This window comes from Myodes glareolus, chromosome 7, assembly GCF_982192425.1.
Source record: "Myodes glareolus chromosome 7, mMyoGla1.1, whole genome shotgun sequence".
Taxonomy (NCBI): Eukaryota; Metazoa; Chordata; class Mammalia; order Rodentia; family Cricetidae; genus Myodes; species Myodes glareolus.
Window position 1 is genome coordinate 14,149,861 of NC_142032.1, and position 16,180 is coordinate 14,166,040.

General features: G+C 42.5%; 1 protein-coding gene across 4 annotated transcripts in view; it reads left to right on the plus strand.

Moving 5' to 3' along the window:
• Cfap43 (cilia and flagella associated protein 43) overlaps positions 1 to 16,109 on the plus strand; it is a 91,567-nt gene extending 75,458 nt beyond the window's left edge. For 3 of the 4 annotated variants that reach the window (XM_087907822.1, XM_087907819.1, XM_087907820.1), the window contains 11 exons: positions 267 to 386; positions 2,625 to 2,732; positions 4,125 to 4,211; positions 4,883 to 4,971; positions 7,274 to 7,487; positions 8,466 to 8,578; positions 9,719 to 9,878; positions 13,307 to 13,471; positions 14,801 to 14,881; positions 15,423 to 15,576; positions 15,757 to 16,109. In XM_087907822.1, coding sequence (XP_087763948.1) covers positions 267 to 386; positions 2,625 to 2,732; positions 4,125 to 4,211; positions 4,883 to 4,971; positions 7,274 to 7,487; positions 8,466 to 8,578; positions 9,719 to 9,878; positions 13,307 to 13,471; positions 14,801 to 14,881; positions 15,423 to 15,576; positions 15,757 to 15,923 — 1,458 coding nt within the window. In that variant the 3' untranslated portion in view covers positions 15,924 to 16,109. The remainder of the gene's footprint in view (positions 1 to 266; positions 387 to 2,624; positions 2,733 to 4,124; positions 4,212 to 4,882; positions 4,972 to 7,273; positions 7,488 to 8,465; positions 8,579 to 9,718; positions 9,879 to 13,306; positions 13,472 to 14,800; positions 14,882 to 15,422; positions 15,577 to 15,756) is intronic. The other variant, XM_087907821.1, reaches the window with a different exon arrangement.
• The last annotated feature ends 71 nt before the right edge of the window (positions 16,110 to 16,180 follow it).

The window sequence follows — 16,180 nt, forward strand, 5'->3', positions numbered from 1 at the left end:
GCCTTCACACCTGTGTATGCAGGCACATGCATACACATACACACACACACACACACACACACACACAGGTATGCACACATGCATGTACAACACACACGAATACACACAGAAAAGGAAATCAAATGAAAAATGAAAGCAAAAGTTCCAAGCACGCAGCATTTGAGGTTCAGGTAGTACTTCTCTGCCTTCCCTCTGCTTCTTCCAGGCGTCAAAATGCAAACACCAATTGCGACAAACACTTAATTATTCTATTGCCTCCCATTTAGTCTTTAGAAGCAGAACTGAAGAAACTTCAAAACTCTATCCAAGAAAGCACCCAGAACTTTGACGAGCACTTGAAGAGACTCTTCGATAGAAGAGTGAAGGCAGAGATGGTTGTCAACCAGGTACATGAAAGCTTCGTTTCTGGATCTTGTCCTTTCAAGTAGCCTGTGGGTCATCCATCGCTCTTAGGCCCTGACCCGCATGCTGACCATGCTGACCATGCTGACCCGGTGCTGAGGCCCTGCATGCTGATGGGCCCCTCCCCAGTCCCTCCTGAGGCCCTGCCCCAATCCTCTCCTCCACAATCCTCTCCACAGTCCCTCTCCAGCTGCCCCAACACCCCTACCCTCACCCCACTCCACCCCCTTACCCCTCCACCCCCCAGTGACAGACAGGCTCTGCTCCACTTCCTCTCTCTCCTGCTCACTTTAGGGAGAGTAGCTGTTTCAGGGAAAGGGGGTCACTTCTGAGAGATTCTGGGGGAAATGGATATAAAATAGGAATGGACGCATGCTCTAAACTTGACTAGTGATGGTACATGTGCACATGTACCAAAGCATCACCATACACGGTAAGGGGTGCAATGCGCGGTCTATGGAAAATGCTTCAATAACGCCATTAGTTTTCTTAAACATGCTTAGAATATCTTCTTGTACACATGATGGGGGGGGGGGACCAGACTACCAGGAAATGTCCAAAGGACTCAGGAGTTACGGTCATTTCTGCTCTAAAGGACACCATTTAACAATCAAAATTAAAGGTTGGGGTAAAACACTTGCCTTGCAAATGCAAGGCTCCAGCATCAACAATGACAGCAACAACAGCAATTATTTTTATTATTATTACTGTTGTTGTTATGTATTTTTTTGTTATTGCAATTTGTTGAAACTCCTCAAACTTTTCCAAATTCCTGGGTTTGTGACATTTGAAGAAGAAAATGCCCACTGGTCACTGTCTCGGTTTCCTGTCCTGCTGCTTTGATAAAATCCTCTGACAAAAGGGAGAGCGAGTTTATTTTAGCTTAGTGTTTTGAGTGACAGTCCTCCACGGCAGGGTAGTCCAAGCATCAGGAGGCTGAAGCAATGATCCCCTTACATCCGGTCAGAGCAGCAACGGATGCGTGTGTTGCCAACACCTCTTCCTCCTTTTATGTGGCCTGTGATCCATTATCTAATAAGTGACCCCCACCACAATCAAGATGAGTCTTCCCTCCAGAGGTAATCCAGATGATTCCCCACACTCATGCCCAGAGGTCCCTCCCTGCTGACCCTGGAGCCTTTCAAGTTAACAGTCAGCACCAGCATCTGTCGCCTCCAGACAGCGACAACAAGTGCAGTGTCCCAAACTGTAAAGTAGCTAATATCTGGACTGACTCTCCTGGCCCTAGACAAGAAAATGGTAAGTAGGAACATCTCTTTATAAAATATTTCAAGCTGGGCAGTGGTAGCACACGACTTTAACCCCAGCACTTGGGAGGCAGAGGTAGGCAGCCTGGCCTACAGAGGGAGTTCCAGGACAGCTGGGGCTATGCAGAGAAATCCTGTCTCGAAAAAAATAAAATAAAATATAAATAATAAAATATTTCCATTAGTAAAAGGAAGAAGTGAAAACAGGCAATGATCATTTTGCCGTCTCGATTGGTATCCTGGGCTTGTGCTTTGAGCATCCAGAGCTACAAACCCCAAAAAGACAGTGCAGAATAACCCACGGTTTTGCCAAAAGGGTTCAGCCAAGGTCTGACCAGGCCTCTGGACCCAGCTGCCGGTTTTCAAGGCATAGAAGGGATTTGGGGATTTTATAACCTGCACTCAGCTGGGGAGACACGCAACCACAGACTGCTGATTGCTACAAAAGGCATGAAGGAGACATAAGGAGACGCAAAGGTTCTAAGAGATTTAGGAGACGTGACAAAATATTGTTAATGGGTGAGCTATGCCACTGTGCCAGGCGTTCACACTAAGGCAGAGTGACAGAAACATGCGAGTTTGTTATGGCTGAAGTGGAAAAGTAGTCACTGTCGGGGTTGGACCTCTGATGACTCCTGGTTCTGGCCTGGAGAAGCTGACTCTTTCTAACTGAGTAATGAAGATAAGAGCATCGGCCTGGATCATAACTCACTGAATAATTTATTGGTGTTAAGTATTTTTCTGTGTATGTGATTTGCTTACAAGAAGGTGGTGGATGAGGGAACAGAGCCAAAAACTAAGTTCCTACGTGACTTTTCTTCAAGGCACTCACTTAAGGGACTCCTCCCCTCATAAGCTTGTCTGGTTAGAGTCAAGTCTATGACCAACAATAGAGCGTTCTTTCTCCACTAGGAATGTTGACCTTCAACATTCTTCCTCCTAATATTTCCACAGGAGGAGCTGAAAATAAACAACCTTGTGTTTTCTTTGCTTCTGGATGAAGAATTGAGCTCCAGGGAGCAGTTCCTGAACAATTACCTTCTGAAGAAGCAAGAGGAGAAAGTAAGTCCGGGCCTCTCGGGTGTCCTCTGCGGCTTGCTCGTTCAGACACAGGTTCCATATCGAGAGCATTATTTGATCAGAGTCACAGACTCGACACTATTCAAGCAATCTTCTGAGACAAGAAGAACACCTTGAAGAGGCAAGCGAGTCCCATCACAATGATGTCTGGCTGTTTTGCCCCATAGTCTTCCTTCTGCCCTTCCTACTCAGCCATGCTCAGAGTCAGTTCCAGGTCTGGGGCTTTGCTAGACGACCAGGTGAAGTATCCATGTCAGTCTCTTAATCAGGTGATGTGATTTTGCAGCTCAGATTCAGAACACTGTAGTTTCAAAATGACATAGAAGAGAAGACCAAGACTTCTCGACTGAAGTTAAAAAAATACAGCTTTATTGCCAGCCAGTTGTGGGGCACATCTTTAGTTCCAGCACTCAGGAGACAGAGGCAGGAGGATCTCTGTGAGCTTGAGGTCAGCCTGGTCTACGGAGCGAGTTCCAGGACAGCCAAGGCTACATAGAAAATCCCTGTCTCAAACAACAAGAACAACAACAATACAGCTTTTAACCATGGCCTGGCTATAGGACCTTGATCAAAGCACACTGTCCTTGAAGTTGTTCACAGGCCGTTCTCGGACTATCGTTCTCTATGGACCATGTGGTAGTCCCAAATGTCACTGAACCTTGAAGTGATGGGTTAGCTTATAGAATGAAAACTTTCATATTCAGAAACACTAAGTAGAAACACGAATGGATATGGTTTATTAAGGAGATGCGTATCAATGCTGATTATTAATACGTAATGTTTCAGCCAGTGTCCGCAGGCATCAGTATTGTTGATGAAGCCGAGTGTGCACACATAAATGCTGCATCATAAATGGCTTATGTGCTCACTTTTAAGTCTGTCTGACTAGGAGTGGTGGTGCATGCCTCAGCACTCAGGAGGCAGAGGCAGGCAGATCTCTGAGTTCAAAGCTAGCCTGGTCTACATAACACATTCCAGAACAGTCAGAGCTACTTAGAGAGACCCTGTGTCAAAGACAAAACCAAAAGAAAAGAAAAAGGTGGTTTCTAATACATGCCAAGAACTTTTTCCCAGGCATGGTGGCTCGTTCCTATAATCCAGCCCTTGGGAGGCTAACACAGGAAGAGCACAGGTTAAAGGAAAGCTGGGCTACATAGCAAGACTGTATCTGAGACGTATCACAACACCCCTGCAGGCTATTAGACGCCCTGGATACGGGAGGAGAGCATTTCAGTGCGGCTGGGTAATGCCTGTTGGCGCCAGCTCTCGCTCTATCGCATCCTATGAGGTTTCTTATTCTTGCTAAAAACTCCTATGGCTTTGTCTAACCTGAGGACTCTCCAGTTCCAATTACTGTTCCTGCCGTTCCCGTAGAGCAAGACTGCAGAAGCCATCCAGAAAGCTAGAGAAGACCTGGATGTGTTCAAGGAGCACCATGACAACTTGGTGGCCGAAGACAAAGTGAGTCACGGGCACATCCCCGGGACAGGGCGGGGTTGCTGCACTTGGGACTGGCAGAGGGAGGTGAACAGGGCCGAAATTAATTTCTTCGTGGATTGTTCTCTTTCACTCAGCTGTGAGTGAATTTCATTCTGGATGGCTATACATTTCTGTAGAATCTGTGTGTTAGAACAATTTTTTAAGATTTCCCTGAGTTAAGCTTTTTCTTGTAGAAGAATATTAGAAGTGAGGTCATCAAGTTAAGCGCTCTCAAGCTTATGGTTGTGGAGTCCATGCGCTGCTCATAAGAGCAACTTAGTAGTAGGGCCAGCAGTGTGTGGCAGAGACAACAGCCCCAGTAACAGCAATGGATGGAACAAATGAGGTGGAGAAGGAAGAAGGTGAAATGGATTGAACGGTGACTTGCGTGTTTTCTGAATAAATACTATCTGTGGACACTACTATTCTAGATGCTTTTAAAGTCTGTTCTATAAGGTAACACTTTTGGCGCACTGGCAGGCTCCCTGGGGACAGCCCGTTAAGGAAGTCTTTGCATAGAAAGTGGATGTTCTCCAACAACTGTAAAAGTCAGGTCTTAATGTCCCAGTGACACTGTCTGCATCTTAGAGGTTGTCTTAACCAACGAGAAACTTCTGTGTCTGCAATTCTGGGCACAATGTGTTTATCCTTAGATTCTGGATCGCAGCTTCAAAAAGGAATTTTCTGAAATTTCTGGTCACCAGGTGGACATACTCTACAAACTTTTTAAACGCCGGCCAAGGTTTGTTTCTCCTATACTATCGTATGTTGGGGACGGGGTGGGCAGGGGCCAGAGAGATAGCTCAGCAGGGTTAAGCCTGGGGACCTGAGTGGATCCTTGGGATCCACGTGGTGGGATGAGAACAAGCTGTCCTCTGGCCTCCACAGTACGCCACGGCACACGTACATGTGTGCACATGCACAAAAATAAACTAGTAAACAAATGTCAAAAAGTAATATAGTTACAAAGTTTTACCTTTTCCCAATTAGATAGAAACAATCAACTAAACGTCCTGAGGTCACGTGGTGTCTTACAACAGGAAATGAAGTGTAATGGTTTCTGCCCCCTGTTAAAAGTAGCTAAGTGTCTATGTTCTTATTTCACATAGGAAAAGCCCTAAGCCATAGCTGGCGCACAGATTTTCCCAAGACACATTTCTAGACAACCTAAGTCTTCTTTAGAGTGTAAATCGGACCTTTACATGAGCATGAGACAGGTTTATAAGACCACACACGGGGCAGGAGGGAAATACCGGTCTCTGCAGCTAATGGCATTCTTCACTGCTGAGCCTCCCCAAACTTGCTAGTGGCCTTTGGATTCCCAGGAATAGGAAAATAGTCAACACCATCTTCCCAATGTATCTGACCACAAACTGCTTTTCCTCAGAGAATCTCATGTGGCTATGTTCATGACAAAGTTTTTATTTGCAATGTTTTTTAATAATAAAGTTTAAAGTAAAAATGCAAAAGAAAGATAGCACAAAACAGCGATTTGCTAGAGTTCTGAAAAGTTTCTAAGCCGGGAGGAGTATTGGAATAGTTTGCTAACATAATAAATTGAAATTTTCAAACAGATGCAGTACAGAAGAAGTGTGCCGTTTGTCACAAAGGAGTGAGATAGTTTTATGTGAGCGATACAAACTCTGGCTCTCACCCTAGGCAGGCTCCCAGAAATCCTGGGAATTTAGCCTAGGACTTGTCTCCTGTCTGTCTCTGTCTGTCTTCCTGTCTCTCTCTGCGGTGTGTGTGTGCGGTATGTGTGCACGTGCACACACGTGTATCTGTGTGTATGTGTGCATGTGTGTACGTGTTGTGTACGTGTGTATCTGTGTGCGTGTGTGTCTATGCGTGTGTGTGTGTGTGTGTGTGTGTGTGTGTGTGTGTGTGTAAGCCAGGGTGATCCCGCCATTACCTTCCACTCTTTGGAGTTGTTTGTTGTCGCCGTCGTTAGTTTTTGCGACAGATTCCCTCACTGGCCTGGGTCCTGTCAGTTCTCCTAGACTGACTAACCAGAGAGGCCCCAGGCTCTGCCCATCCAATGCTGGGATGGATCACAGGTGTGTACCACAGTGGTGGGCCTCTGGGGTTGAGGTCAGATGTTTATCCTGCTCAGTACTGATGGAGCAGGCTCCCTAGCTCAGGAGCACTTTTTCTTTTCTTTTTTGTTTTGTTTTGTTTTTGTGTTTTTTGTTTTGTTTTTGTTTTTGTTTTACTTTACATCTCTTGAGATGGAGTCTTAACTATGTAGCATTGACTGGCCTGAAGCTTACTGTGTAGTCCAGACTGGCCTCAAACTTTTAGTTATTTTCTTGCTCCTGTCTCTTGAGTGAATAGATTACAATATCGGTTGCCGGGTCTGGCTAGAGGTGTGCTAATTACAAACCCAGGGGAAACACTTGATCATCAAATAGAACTTTTTAAAATCTGATTCCACTGTTTCTCAGACCCAGAGCTGGCCTTGGGCTAGTAACTTCTTCCAGAACCCGACTAACCCGTCTAGAGACATGGGTGGAACCCTCACTGTGGCTGTGCACTGTCAAGTACCTCCAAGGGGCGTGCCTGGGACAGGTCTCTGTGACACTCTTCCCTTCCCAGCTGCAGCCCAAGAAAACTAAGCTAAGTTATTAATATAGACAAAGAGTGCCTTTCTCCAGGTCCATATGTCCAGGCATATTCTACTGAAGAGATGCCAGAGGTGGCTATGCCAGACAGATCCAGGGGGCACACACACTGCTATTGGGTGTTTGCCTGCTTACAATACACAGAAGAGATGGGTTTCCTAGCATGGGTAAAGCTGCCACTGGGTGCCAGCAACAACAAGGGATGCTTCTAAGTCCAGGGCGTGTTTGGGGACCTAAAGTAGGGAACAACAAAGTGGGTGCTTGTCTCTGGAGTCACCCACTCACCAACCCTGAAGGGACACAGGAAGTTACCATCTGGTGTCAGGCTTAGGCTAATGCTCTGTTACCTAACAGTGTGTTTTGTTTTCTTTTTGGTATTTGTAAGAATACGAAGGGTTTATGATCTTTTCTTGCTAATACCAGGGTTCACAAACAGAAAACACATGCAGATGTGAACAGTCTTGTTCCTTATGGAGAGCGACCAGCATCTGGCAAGTTAAGTAAGGACAACTTTACCCAGCTAATGAAATCCATGGATGAACTGGACAATATCAGTAACATGCCAGAAGGTTTGGACCCCTTCGTCTGGGAACATTTCTGCACAACCAGACGAGCAAAAGTGGAAAACGAATACAAAGTATATAACTTTGTTTTAAATTTTATTTTAAGTGTACTAAGAGCAAATATCACATCTGTCAGTACATCTAGGAAAACCCAGTTTTAAGATCCTCTTGCTGGGTTAGTAATATCAATAATAACATAACAAAACAAGTAGTATTATTTGTGTTGCTATAAATCTTCATGGTCCAAAATGATGGCCCTGGTGCTAAGCAGTTAGTGTGCACTGAAAACAGATGTGACCAGTACCAGGAAGGGCTGACTGGGAAACACATGAGGCTTAGCAGACCCACCATAAAACACATGAAAAATTCCTCGTGAATATTTCCACATTGCTTGTAAGCAGAATAGTATCTCAGAGTGTCTTCGATAAAAAGTATTAGTAAAATTAAGTTTATGTTCCATTTCACTTTTTATAATGTGATGATGACAACATTTCAATTACATGTATGGCTCACAGCGCTTTTCTCCTGGACAGTGCTGTTAGATGTGATCTCATTTTGCACAGAATATGTTTAGCTCACCAGAGGCAGCCTCATCCTTTGCCAGAAGAGGGGGTGGGGCTATAGTAACGTAAAGATGTGAGAACATGCTTAGCTGTGACGTGACCTTTCTGTTTCCTGACGTCTCTGTCTCCTCTCTCCTAATCCCTAAAGTCAGTGCACATACATCGGATCAGCAAATTGTCCTTAAGTGTCTATGATTCTAGAGTTTCATGTAAAGCATTGAGAACAGATTTTAAAATGGTTTATAGACATGTACATGAAACACACACACACGTCAGTTGCATACATCCTTTTCAGCAAGAGGCCAATTTGATACTCTTTAAATTTCTCGTGGAATGTGTCAGCCATGTTTTACATAACTCACCTTCCGGCAGAGATTTAGACTTTTATTAATCTCTGAGAAAGATAGGCTTGTTAGGAAAAGTCAAAGACAGACGCTGTCTCCAATCAAGTCCCCAAAGCCCTGACACACTGGTGGTTGGCTTTACCAGGTCAAACAGAAGGCCGCCGGCCTCCAGGAAATGACGACCTTTCTCCGGAAGAGAGTGGAAGACGACGAGGCCGTGCAGCATGAGATTGAAAAGGTGTTCCAGGAGCTCCTCCGGTAATCCCAACCTCTTGGGCTCATCCATTTATAGTCACAGTTTGAGCTGGGTTCAGTCAAGCAGGGCTATCACTGTGGAGTCGGCCTCCTGCATGGCTGGTTCACAGCTGGTTGCCTTAGTCCTGGCACCTTGCTGAAATGTTCTATTTTAAAGAGTGTGCCTTATTACACAAGACTTGTTTCAAAGAGAATTTGCCATGTGTGCTCTTAACACAAAGAAGCAAATTTTGGGTGGGGGGAAATCATAGAATTTTGTGTAAATCTGCCCATCACATAAAAACACAAAGAGCCTGACTCTGCCAGAGGAGAATTCCAGGCTCAAGACTGAGTGGAACCAAGCAGATTTCCAAACAAGTTTCTCCATAAACATCCACCAGGTTTGTGTTTTTCTTCATGGTGGTTTTTACTGAGTGCTTTGTATAGAAGTCTTTGCTTCAGAAATGTCGTATGTATAACCCACATGAATAAATACTTCAGAGATGCTCCCAAATTCATCAGTATACATCATTTCTAGATCTAAGTTATTGGGGGAATACAAAGTAGGCAATAGATTTGATAATTAGTATATAGACTTAATATTGCTGCTATATTATCAAAGACCAATAAAATTGCCAAGTGTGGTGGGCACACCTTTAATCCCAGCACTCCGGAGGCAGAGGGAGGCAGATCTCCATGAGCTTGAGGCCAGCCTGGTCTATAAAGTGAGTTCCAGAACAGCCGGGACTGTTACACAGAGGAAACCCTGTCTCAAAAATATAAATAAATAAAAATAAAAAATAAAACAACAAAAAACCCCAAACAAACCAATAAAGTCATAATTTTAAAAGACTTGCCTTTCAAAGTATTTCTACTTCATTTTAAAATTCCTTTCATTACAATCAAAACTACAGATTTTTCCTTACAATGAAAGTGTGTGACTAATTCTGTCCCTACTGTTGTTTGAGCAATCCAATTCAAATTCCAGATCAAGTGAGGAGGCCCCTAAAGGGACTTCTAGGAATGGTGTCTTTGGGGAAACAGTCTTCATGCCACTCAGGGAGCATTCCCTGGGTTGGTTAGGAGTTCATTTCTCAAATAATAAGTGAAGTTTGAAGCCTCAATATACTATAAATACTTCTTTTGAAATCTTTTTCCATTTAGATTACAGGACGAGAAAGTGAGATTCCAGGTGAACTTGACAATACAAATTCTTCTTAAACAAGGACAAGTAGAACTGGAGAATTTCCAGCTGACTCTGGAATATTCTGATGCAATTCTCATCAATAAGAGCATAATTGAAGACTTGAATGCTGTGATTCGGGTAATTATCATTTTTGAACATGTTACCTTTTACATAAAATGTTTTATAGTGGGTCTCGTTTCCATGGTAAGTGTGCTAACTAGTTTTATGTCAACTCGACATAAGCTGGAGTCAGTGGAGAGAGTGATTCTCGACTGGGAAAATGCCTTCACAAGATCAGGCTGTAGCAAGCCTGTAGGGCATTTTCTTAATTAGCGACTGATGGGGGAGGGTCCAGCCATTGCGGGTGGGGCCATCTCTGGGGTGATGGTCCAGGTCTATAAGAAAGCAGGCTGAACAAGCCACGAGGAGCAAGCCAGTAAGCAGCACCCCTCCATGGCCTCTGAGTCAGCTCCTGCCTCCAGGATCCTGCCCCGCTTGAGTTTCTGTCCTTATATCCTTAGATGATGAACACTAATGAGGAACCATAAATTAAATAAATTCTTTCCTCCCCAAGTTGGCATTAGTCATGGTATTTCATCACAACAATGGTAACCTGACTAAGACAGTAACTTTAATTCAGTTACATCAGTGCTTCGTCTCAGTAGCTGCCATTAGAATCACCCGTAGAAATTTGTAAATGTGCCCAGCATGTACATATTTTTTAAAATCTCCCTAGATAATTCTAAAGGACGTAAAATTCTAGATAGTGAGGCTAAATGTCCATTCTACTATATCTTAGCTTATATACTGTTTATATAACTCTCAGTATATAATCTATTTTTTTTCCAAAGGACCAACTTTGAGTTTCATGGACTCTCGTTTTCCTATTTTCTATTTCACTTATCTCCATTTTACTCTAGCTTCCTGCCAGCTTTTATGTTAGCTTGTTCTTTTTCTGGCACATAAATTTAAATTCTTGATGCAGGCTCTCTTTTTCCCTAACTGTGTAACAAGAAAATTTGAATTAATAACAACTTAGCTTTAGCAATATCCAAAGTTCTGCTCTCCCAACGCTCTGCCCCTCCCCCTGCGCTGGGTTCGCTGCCCTTCCACAGAATGCACTCATCATCACTGATCCATGGTGACTGTGGTGTGCCTTGTCTTTGATTATGAGAGAAAAGGAGAATTAGGTGCCTGACTGGATTTTACATTTACATCTGTATTCATATTCCTAGGCAGTATTTTTTTTATCGCTTTTGCTTTGTGTTTCTTCTCTTATTCCAGTTTGAAGGACTTCCTTTAGCATCTCTTACAGATGAAGTCCACTAACAATGGATGCTCTCCACCCAAATAGCACATCTCAAAATGTCTTGTTTGTCTTTCATTTAAAAATATTCCACACCTATGTTAAGTTTTTTGAGACAAGGTCTGGCTACATTGCCTAGGCTGACCTGAAACTTGGGATCCTTCCACCTCCTGAGCAGCCAGACTACAGGGCCAGCTTTCATTTCTGAAACACGGCTTCTGTAACTTCAAGACTTTTAAATTCTTGGCTGACAGGTTTTGTGGTGGGTTTTCCTCCTTTTCTGCTTGGTTTCTAAAAGATACAAGTTCAATGCCAGACTGGATCACATACCAAGATCTTGTCTCAGAATTTTTTTTATTATTTTATTTATTTATTTTAGCTTTTCAAGACAGGGTTTCTCTGCGTAACTTTGGAGCCTCTCCTGGAACTTGCTCTGTCGACCAGGCTGGCCTCAAACTCAGAGTTCTACCTACCTTTGTCTCTCCAGTGCTGGGATTAAAGGCATGTGCCACCACAGCCCAGCAGAAAAACCTTTAAATGATTTAAATTGTATGTTGAGCAGCTGAATAGATTATAGGATCACTAACTGATGGTGGAAAAGACTGGACGACTGTGACTTTGGCTGAAGTCCTAGAGTGAAGAGTTTTGGCCTTGGTTAATTTGAGATGTATTTAAAACATTCCAGTGGAATGTCCAACTTGACAAAGTCGAGAGTTGAGATGCGCTCTCTGTAGAGCACATGTTAATAGCTGCATGTGGACTATTACTACAGATATCCACTTACAGGCCATTTAAACCAGGAGAGACATTGCTCAAGACAACCTAGGAAGCAAGGTAAACCAAAACTGGTGGGTTTGTGTCTGCACCTCCAATTGAGCTCTAAAAGGTGCAGCACAGAGGGAACCAGGCAAGATGGAGGAGCTCCTAGTACAGCAGTAGAGAAAACGAGGGTACTATCCCCTAGACACCCCAAGAACAAAGATTCCAAGGAGTAGGTAGAGATGTGTGCACAGTGTCAACTACTTGACAGGAGTAATCTCAGGAGAGGGTTGAGGGTGGGGTCACAGGACATGGGGAAGTAAAGTAAATCCCACAACACCGGAACAGTGGCTCCCAGCCTTAGCACCCTTGATGTCGGGGGTAGGGGCAGACTGTTTTCCATGGAGGCTGCCCTGTGCTTTGTAGGCTGCTTGGCACCATCCTGACCTCCGCTCACCAGATGCCGACAGCAACCTCTCTGGTTGCAGCAACCCAAGCATAAACGTAGCATGCCTTCTACTGGGCCAATGTGCTCTCCCAGCAGAGAAATGCTTCAACTTTAAAATGTTTGAGCTGCTGACAGCCAGATGAAGTTGTGAGAGCATGGGGTTAAGGTGACTGAAATACAGTTTTAAAGGGTCATTAAAGGTAGGAAATCCAAGGAGTTCAGAAACCAGGTTATGACCAAAAGAGGAAAATAATAGAAGGGTAGGACGCAGTGGGGAGCGGCTTAGTGGCATACACTCAAAAAGCTAGAGTTTGGAAAGGGAATAAAAAGAGAAAGAATGAAAAGTGGTAACTGGTGGGACTCTTATATAAACTGATCAACTGATTGACAAGACAGTCCAGACTGGCCTGGAACTTATTATGTGATCAAAGTTTACCTCATACTGGGGACAATCTTCCTGTCATAGCCTCCCAAGTCCTAGAATAACAGGTAGAAGCTACCACATGTGGCTATAAATTCATTTTAGAGACAAAGTAATTTCATTTTAGTAATCTTAGGACAATTTTTAATTTAAATAAATAATTTATATTGATGTTCCTTAATTTTATTGATAATACATTGAGATGTTAAATATTAAACATAATATTAAATAATAACTGAATACTTTATTTGATAAAATTTAATGCATTTAATATTTAATTAATTTAAATGTTTACTTTAAAATATCCCTGAATTTCATATAGGTTCTTAAGTAACCTATACGAATACACGACTATTGAATATATGAATACATAACCTAATATGAATATATTGAATATCCGTATTCCAAGTGAAGTACAAAATAGTAGAGTGTTTTAAGTGTCATATCTGACTGTTTCCTTTACTGCTAGCTACCAGGTTGATGCTGGTATGCCTAGCCATGTTAGCCAATGCTTTATCCAGAGAATCAATGCGAAGACATGGAGGTTTCACAGTCAGGTTACAGACTGAGCCACAGAAACCAGCTTCAGTTCTGAATATACAGTCAGCGTGACTGCTGATGGACTTTTTCAGGCTCAAGGACAAAAGAAAGTTGCCAGCATGGTGGAAAGTAAAGAAGTCCACAAAGGCATCTATCTGATCGAGTGGGAACATAAGAAAATGGAGATGGAAATGGAAGATCTGAATCAGAAGGCCTGGGACATCCAGACGCTGTTCTTCTCGCGAGATCGTCAAAAGGCAAGGCGCCCGTCTCCCCGCCCCCGCGTCCATCTCATTCATTCATTCATTTGTTCATAAATGGTCACTTAGTAGGAAGCCCCCTGACAACAAGTATATTCCAAGCCAGGTATGTTCCCAATAGATCCGTAAACACACGAGTTCTTTTACTTACAGAGGTTTAATTTGCTAATTTCATGGCTCTTTTCTTAATTTGCTTATTCCTCTTCTCTCTAGAGACTCACTCTGACTTAAAATTGAGTCAGCTTGGGTGTCTATCCCAGTTTGGCTAGTTCTTTTCTTTACCTCCCGTTTCTGCCACTGCTTTGACCTGAGGTGGTGCTTTAGTTATCTGTATACTGCTGCCATACTGAGGTCCTACTTGATTCGAGCAACATCAGTGCCCTGCCCAAATATTTTAAACAATACTCTAACTACCAAATACATTAAGAAGTCCTTAATGGTGGACAGTGTCTTTCAACTTGCTTTTAGGGCAAATAAGAGGAACAGATATCACTATGCCTCTTATCCATCAGTATTCTTAAATGAAAGAAAGAGAGGGAGGGAGGAAGGGAGGGAGGGAGAAAAGGAGGGAGGGAGGTGGGTGTGTATGGAGGCTAGGGATCAACATTAGATGTCTTTCTCAGGAATGTTCCTCATAATTCAACTAGACTGGCTGAGTAGCCAGCTCCAGGGCCTAGTGCTGGGTTAGAGCCTCACATGAGTGCTGAGAATTCGCACACAGATCTTCATGCAGCAAGCATCTATCAACTGAGCAATCCCCCAAGCGCCCAGATGGTTCACCTTTTCTCACACTGGCTCTTCAACCCGAAACATCTTCTTCCTCCTCCTCCTATTTCTTCCCTTCCTCTGTTCCTTGCCCTTTCCCTCCTTCTGTCCTATCTACCCAGTTTATCAAGTTTTAACTTATACCACTTTCTTCAACAGCCTTTCTTGATTGCCCAAGCCTAGAGAAATTCCACTCCATCATAAACTGCCTTTGAATTTGCTAACACTTGACATACCGCCTGGTAATCAATTATTTGTATGTGTTTTCTTTTCCTTGAAGGCTAGCTAGGTCATGTTTGTCTTTGTATCTACTTTGGTATCTTTAATTAGAACATGATTAATGTGACCCAAGCGAGACACTGAATGAAGAAATGTAAGTAAAAATAGCACATAGGTGAGTCTGCTGATAGTTAAATACAAGTAACTATCATTGCACAAAGGCCAAATCAGTCTTAACATCTGATATTCATTATGAAACTATCATTTTCAAAACCACTCATAGTTACATACTAAAAGAAATAAATTATCTTTACATGTATATCTTTTTTCCCCTTCTTAAAGTACCTAAACGAACCAAACTACGAGAATCTGATTGCTGTTCAGATTGGAATAATGGAGCAAACAATTAATGTTATAGATAAGGTCAGTCTTAAGCATTTCAATCATTAGAATGGAAACATCTGTGAATTGTGTGGGCAAATAATTCAGCCATGAACTCAGACAGAACCTAAGAGAAAGTTGATAACTTACTGATGTTCATGACAACTTGAGGTCCCGGAAGGCTGACTTTGCAGACTACACCATTTCTCTGGATATTAGGATCAATATCTGGGTATACATGTAGATGAATGTGGGTTTGCTTTTACATTAGTTAGATCTGAGCCACACAAAAACTGACAGTTTCCCTGGCATTTTGAACTTTTCCTCTTTGTATATCTGAATAACAAAATCGGTTTTACTGGATAACATGTAAAATGGAAGCAAAGGTTTTTAAATGTGACAGTATAAATTTGTTTCTAAAGTATAGTATTAACATTCTGTCTTTTAACAAAAAAAAAGACATACCCTACAACAGACACTAGGGATATAGTATGTTATCTCAGTGATGATAAAATATTTTCAAAGTCCAAATGTAACTTTTTTCAAATTTGTTTTTGGGGTTTCATGGGAACAAAATTTTCAGACTCACAGGAAGAACGTAGAAAACTGCAAAAAATTAATTAAAAAATTGGGAAGATACAGTAATCAGAAAGACATAGCAAATTACATGCTGAGCTGCAATCTGCGGGAAGAACTAGTGGCTGTCTCCGAGAGACAAGACATCTGCAATGAAATGGGTGAGGGTTTTCTTCTTCAGTCAAAGGTAATTGGTAGGTATTTTTACCAGCAGCAGCCTTGTTATCTGAAAGCAAGCAAAAAGCTACCAGCATCTCTTTCACACATGATCTTAGGTGTTGCTTCTGTACTCAAAGTGTTGGCAATAACTCAACTAATTCCTTTCTCCATATCTGGATTAGGGTCTAAGCTGACTTGTGAAAAGATTGCCAAAGAACGGTATGGAAACCTGCTGAAAAAACAGAAGCTGACGTACATCTCCAAGCAGCAAGCTGAGCAGATTTCAATACTGCAGGCTGAAGTTGAAAGGCTAAGGATGAAAACATTCCCTGCTCTTGTTCCCATGTAGAACACCAACCAGAGCAGGAGGCAAACTAGTTACTCCAAAATAGTGTCACTTAGATAAAAACGACTTTCTCTCTTGTATCACGGAATTTAAGTAGGTTACCTCTTAGCTGCACATTTTTAATAAATTAAGTTTAGGTTAATCAGTATACAACTATTTGTCCTACATAAATAAATGAGTAAAATACCATTTGTATATTTGTATTCATTCAAGAACAGTGTTTTTCAGCCAGAAAACACTCAAGATTTATTTTGTTAAAA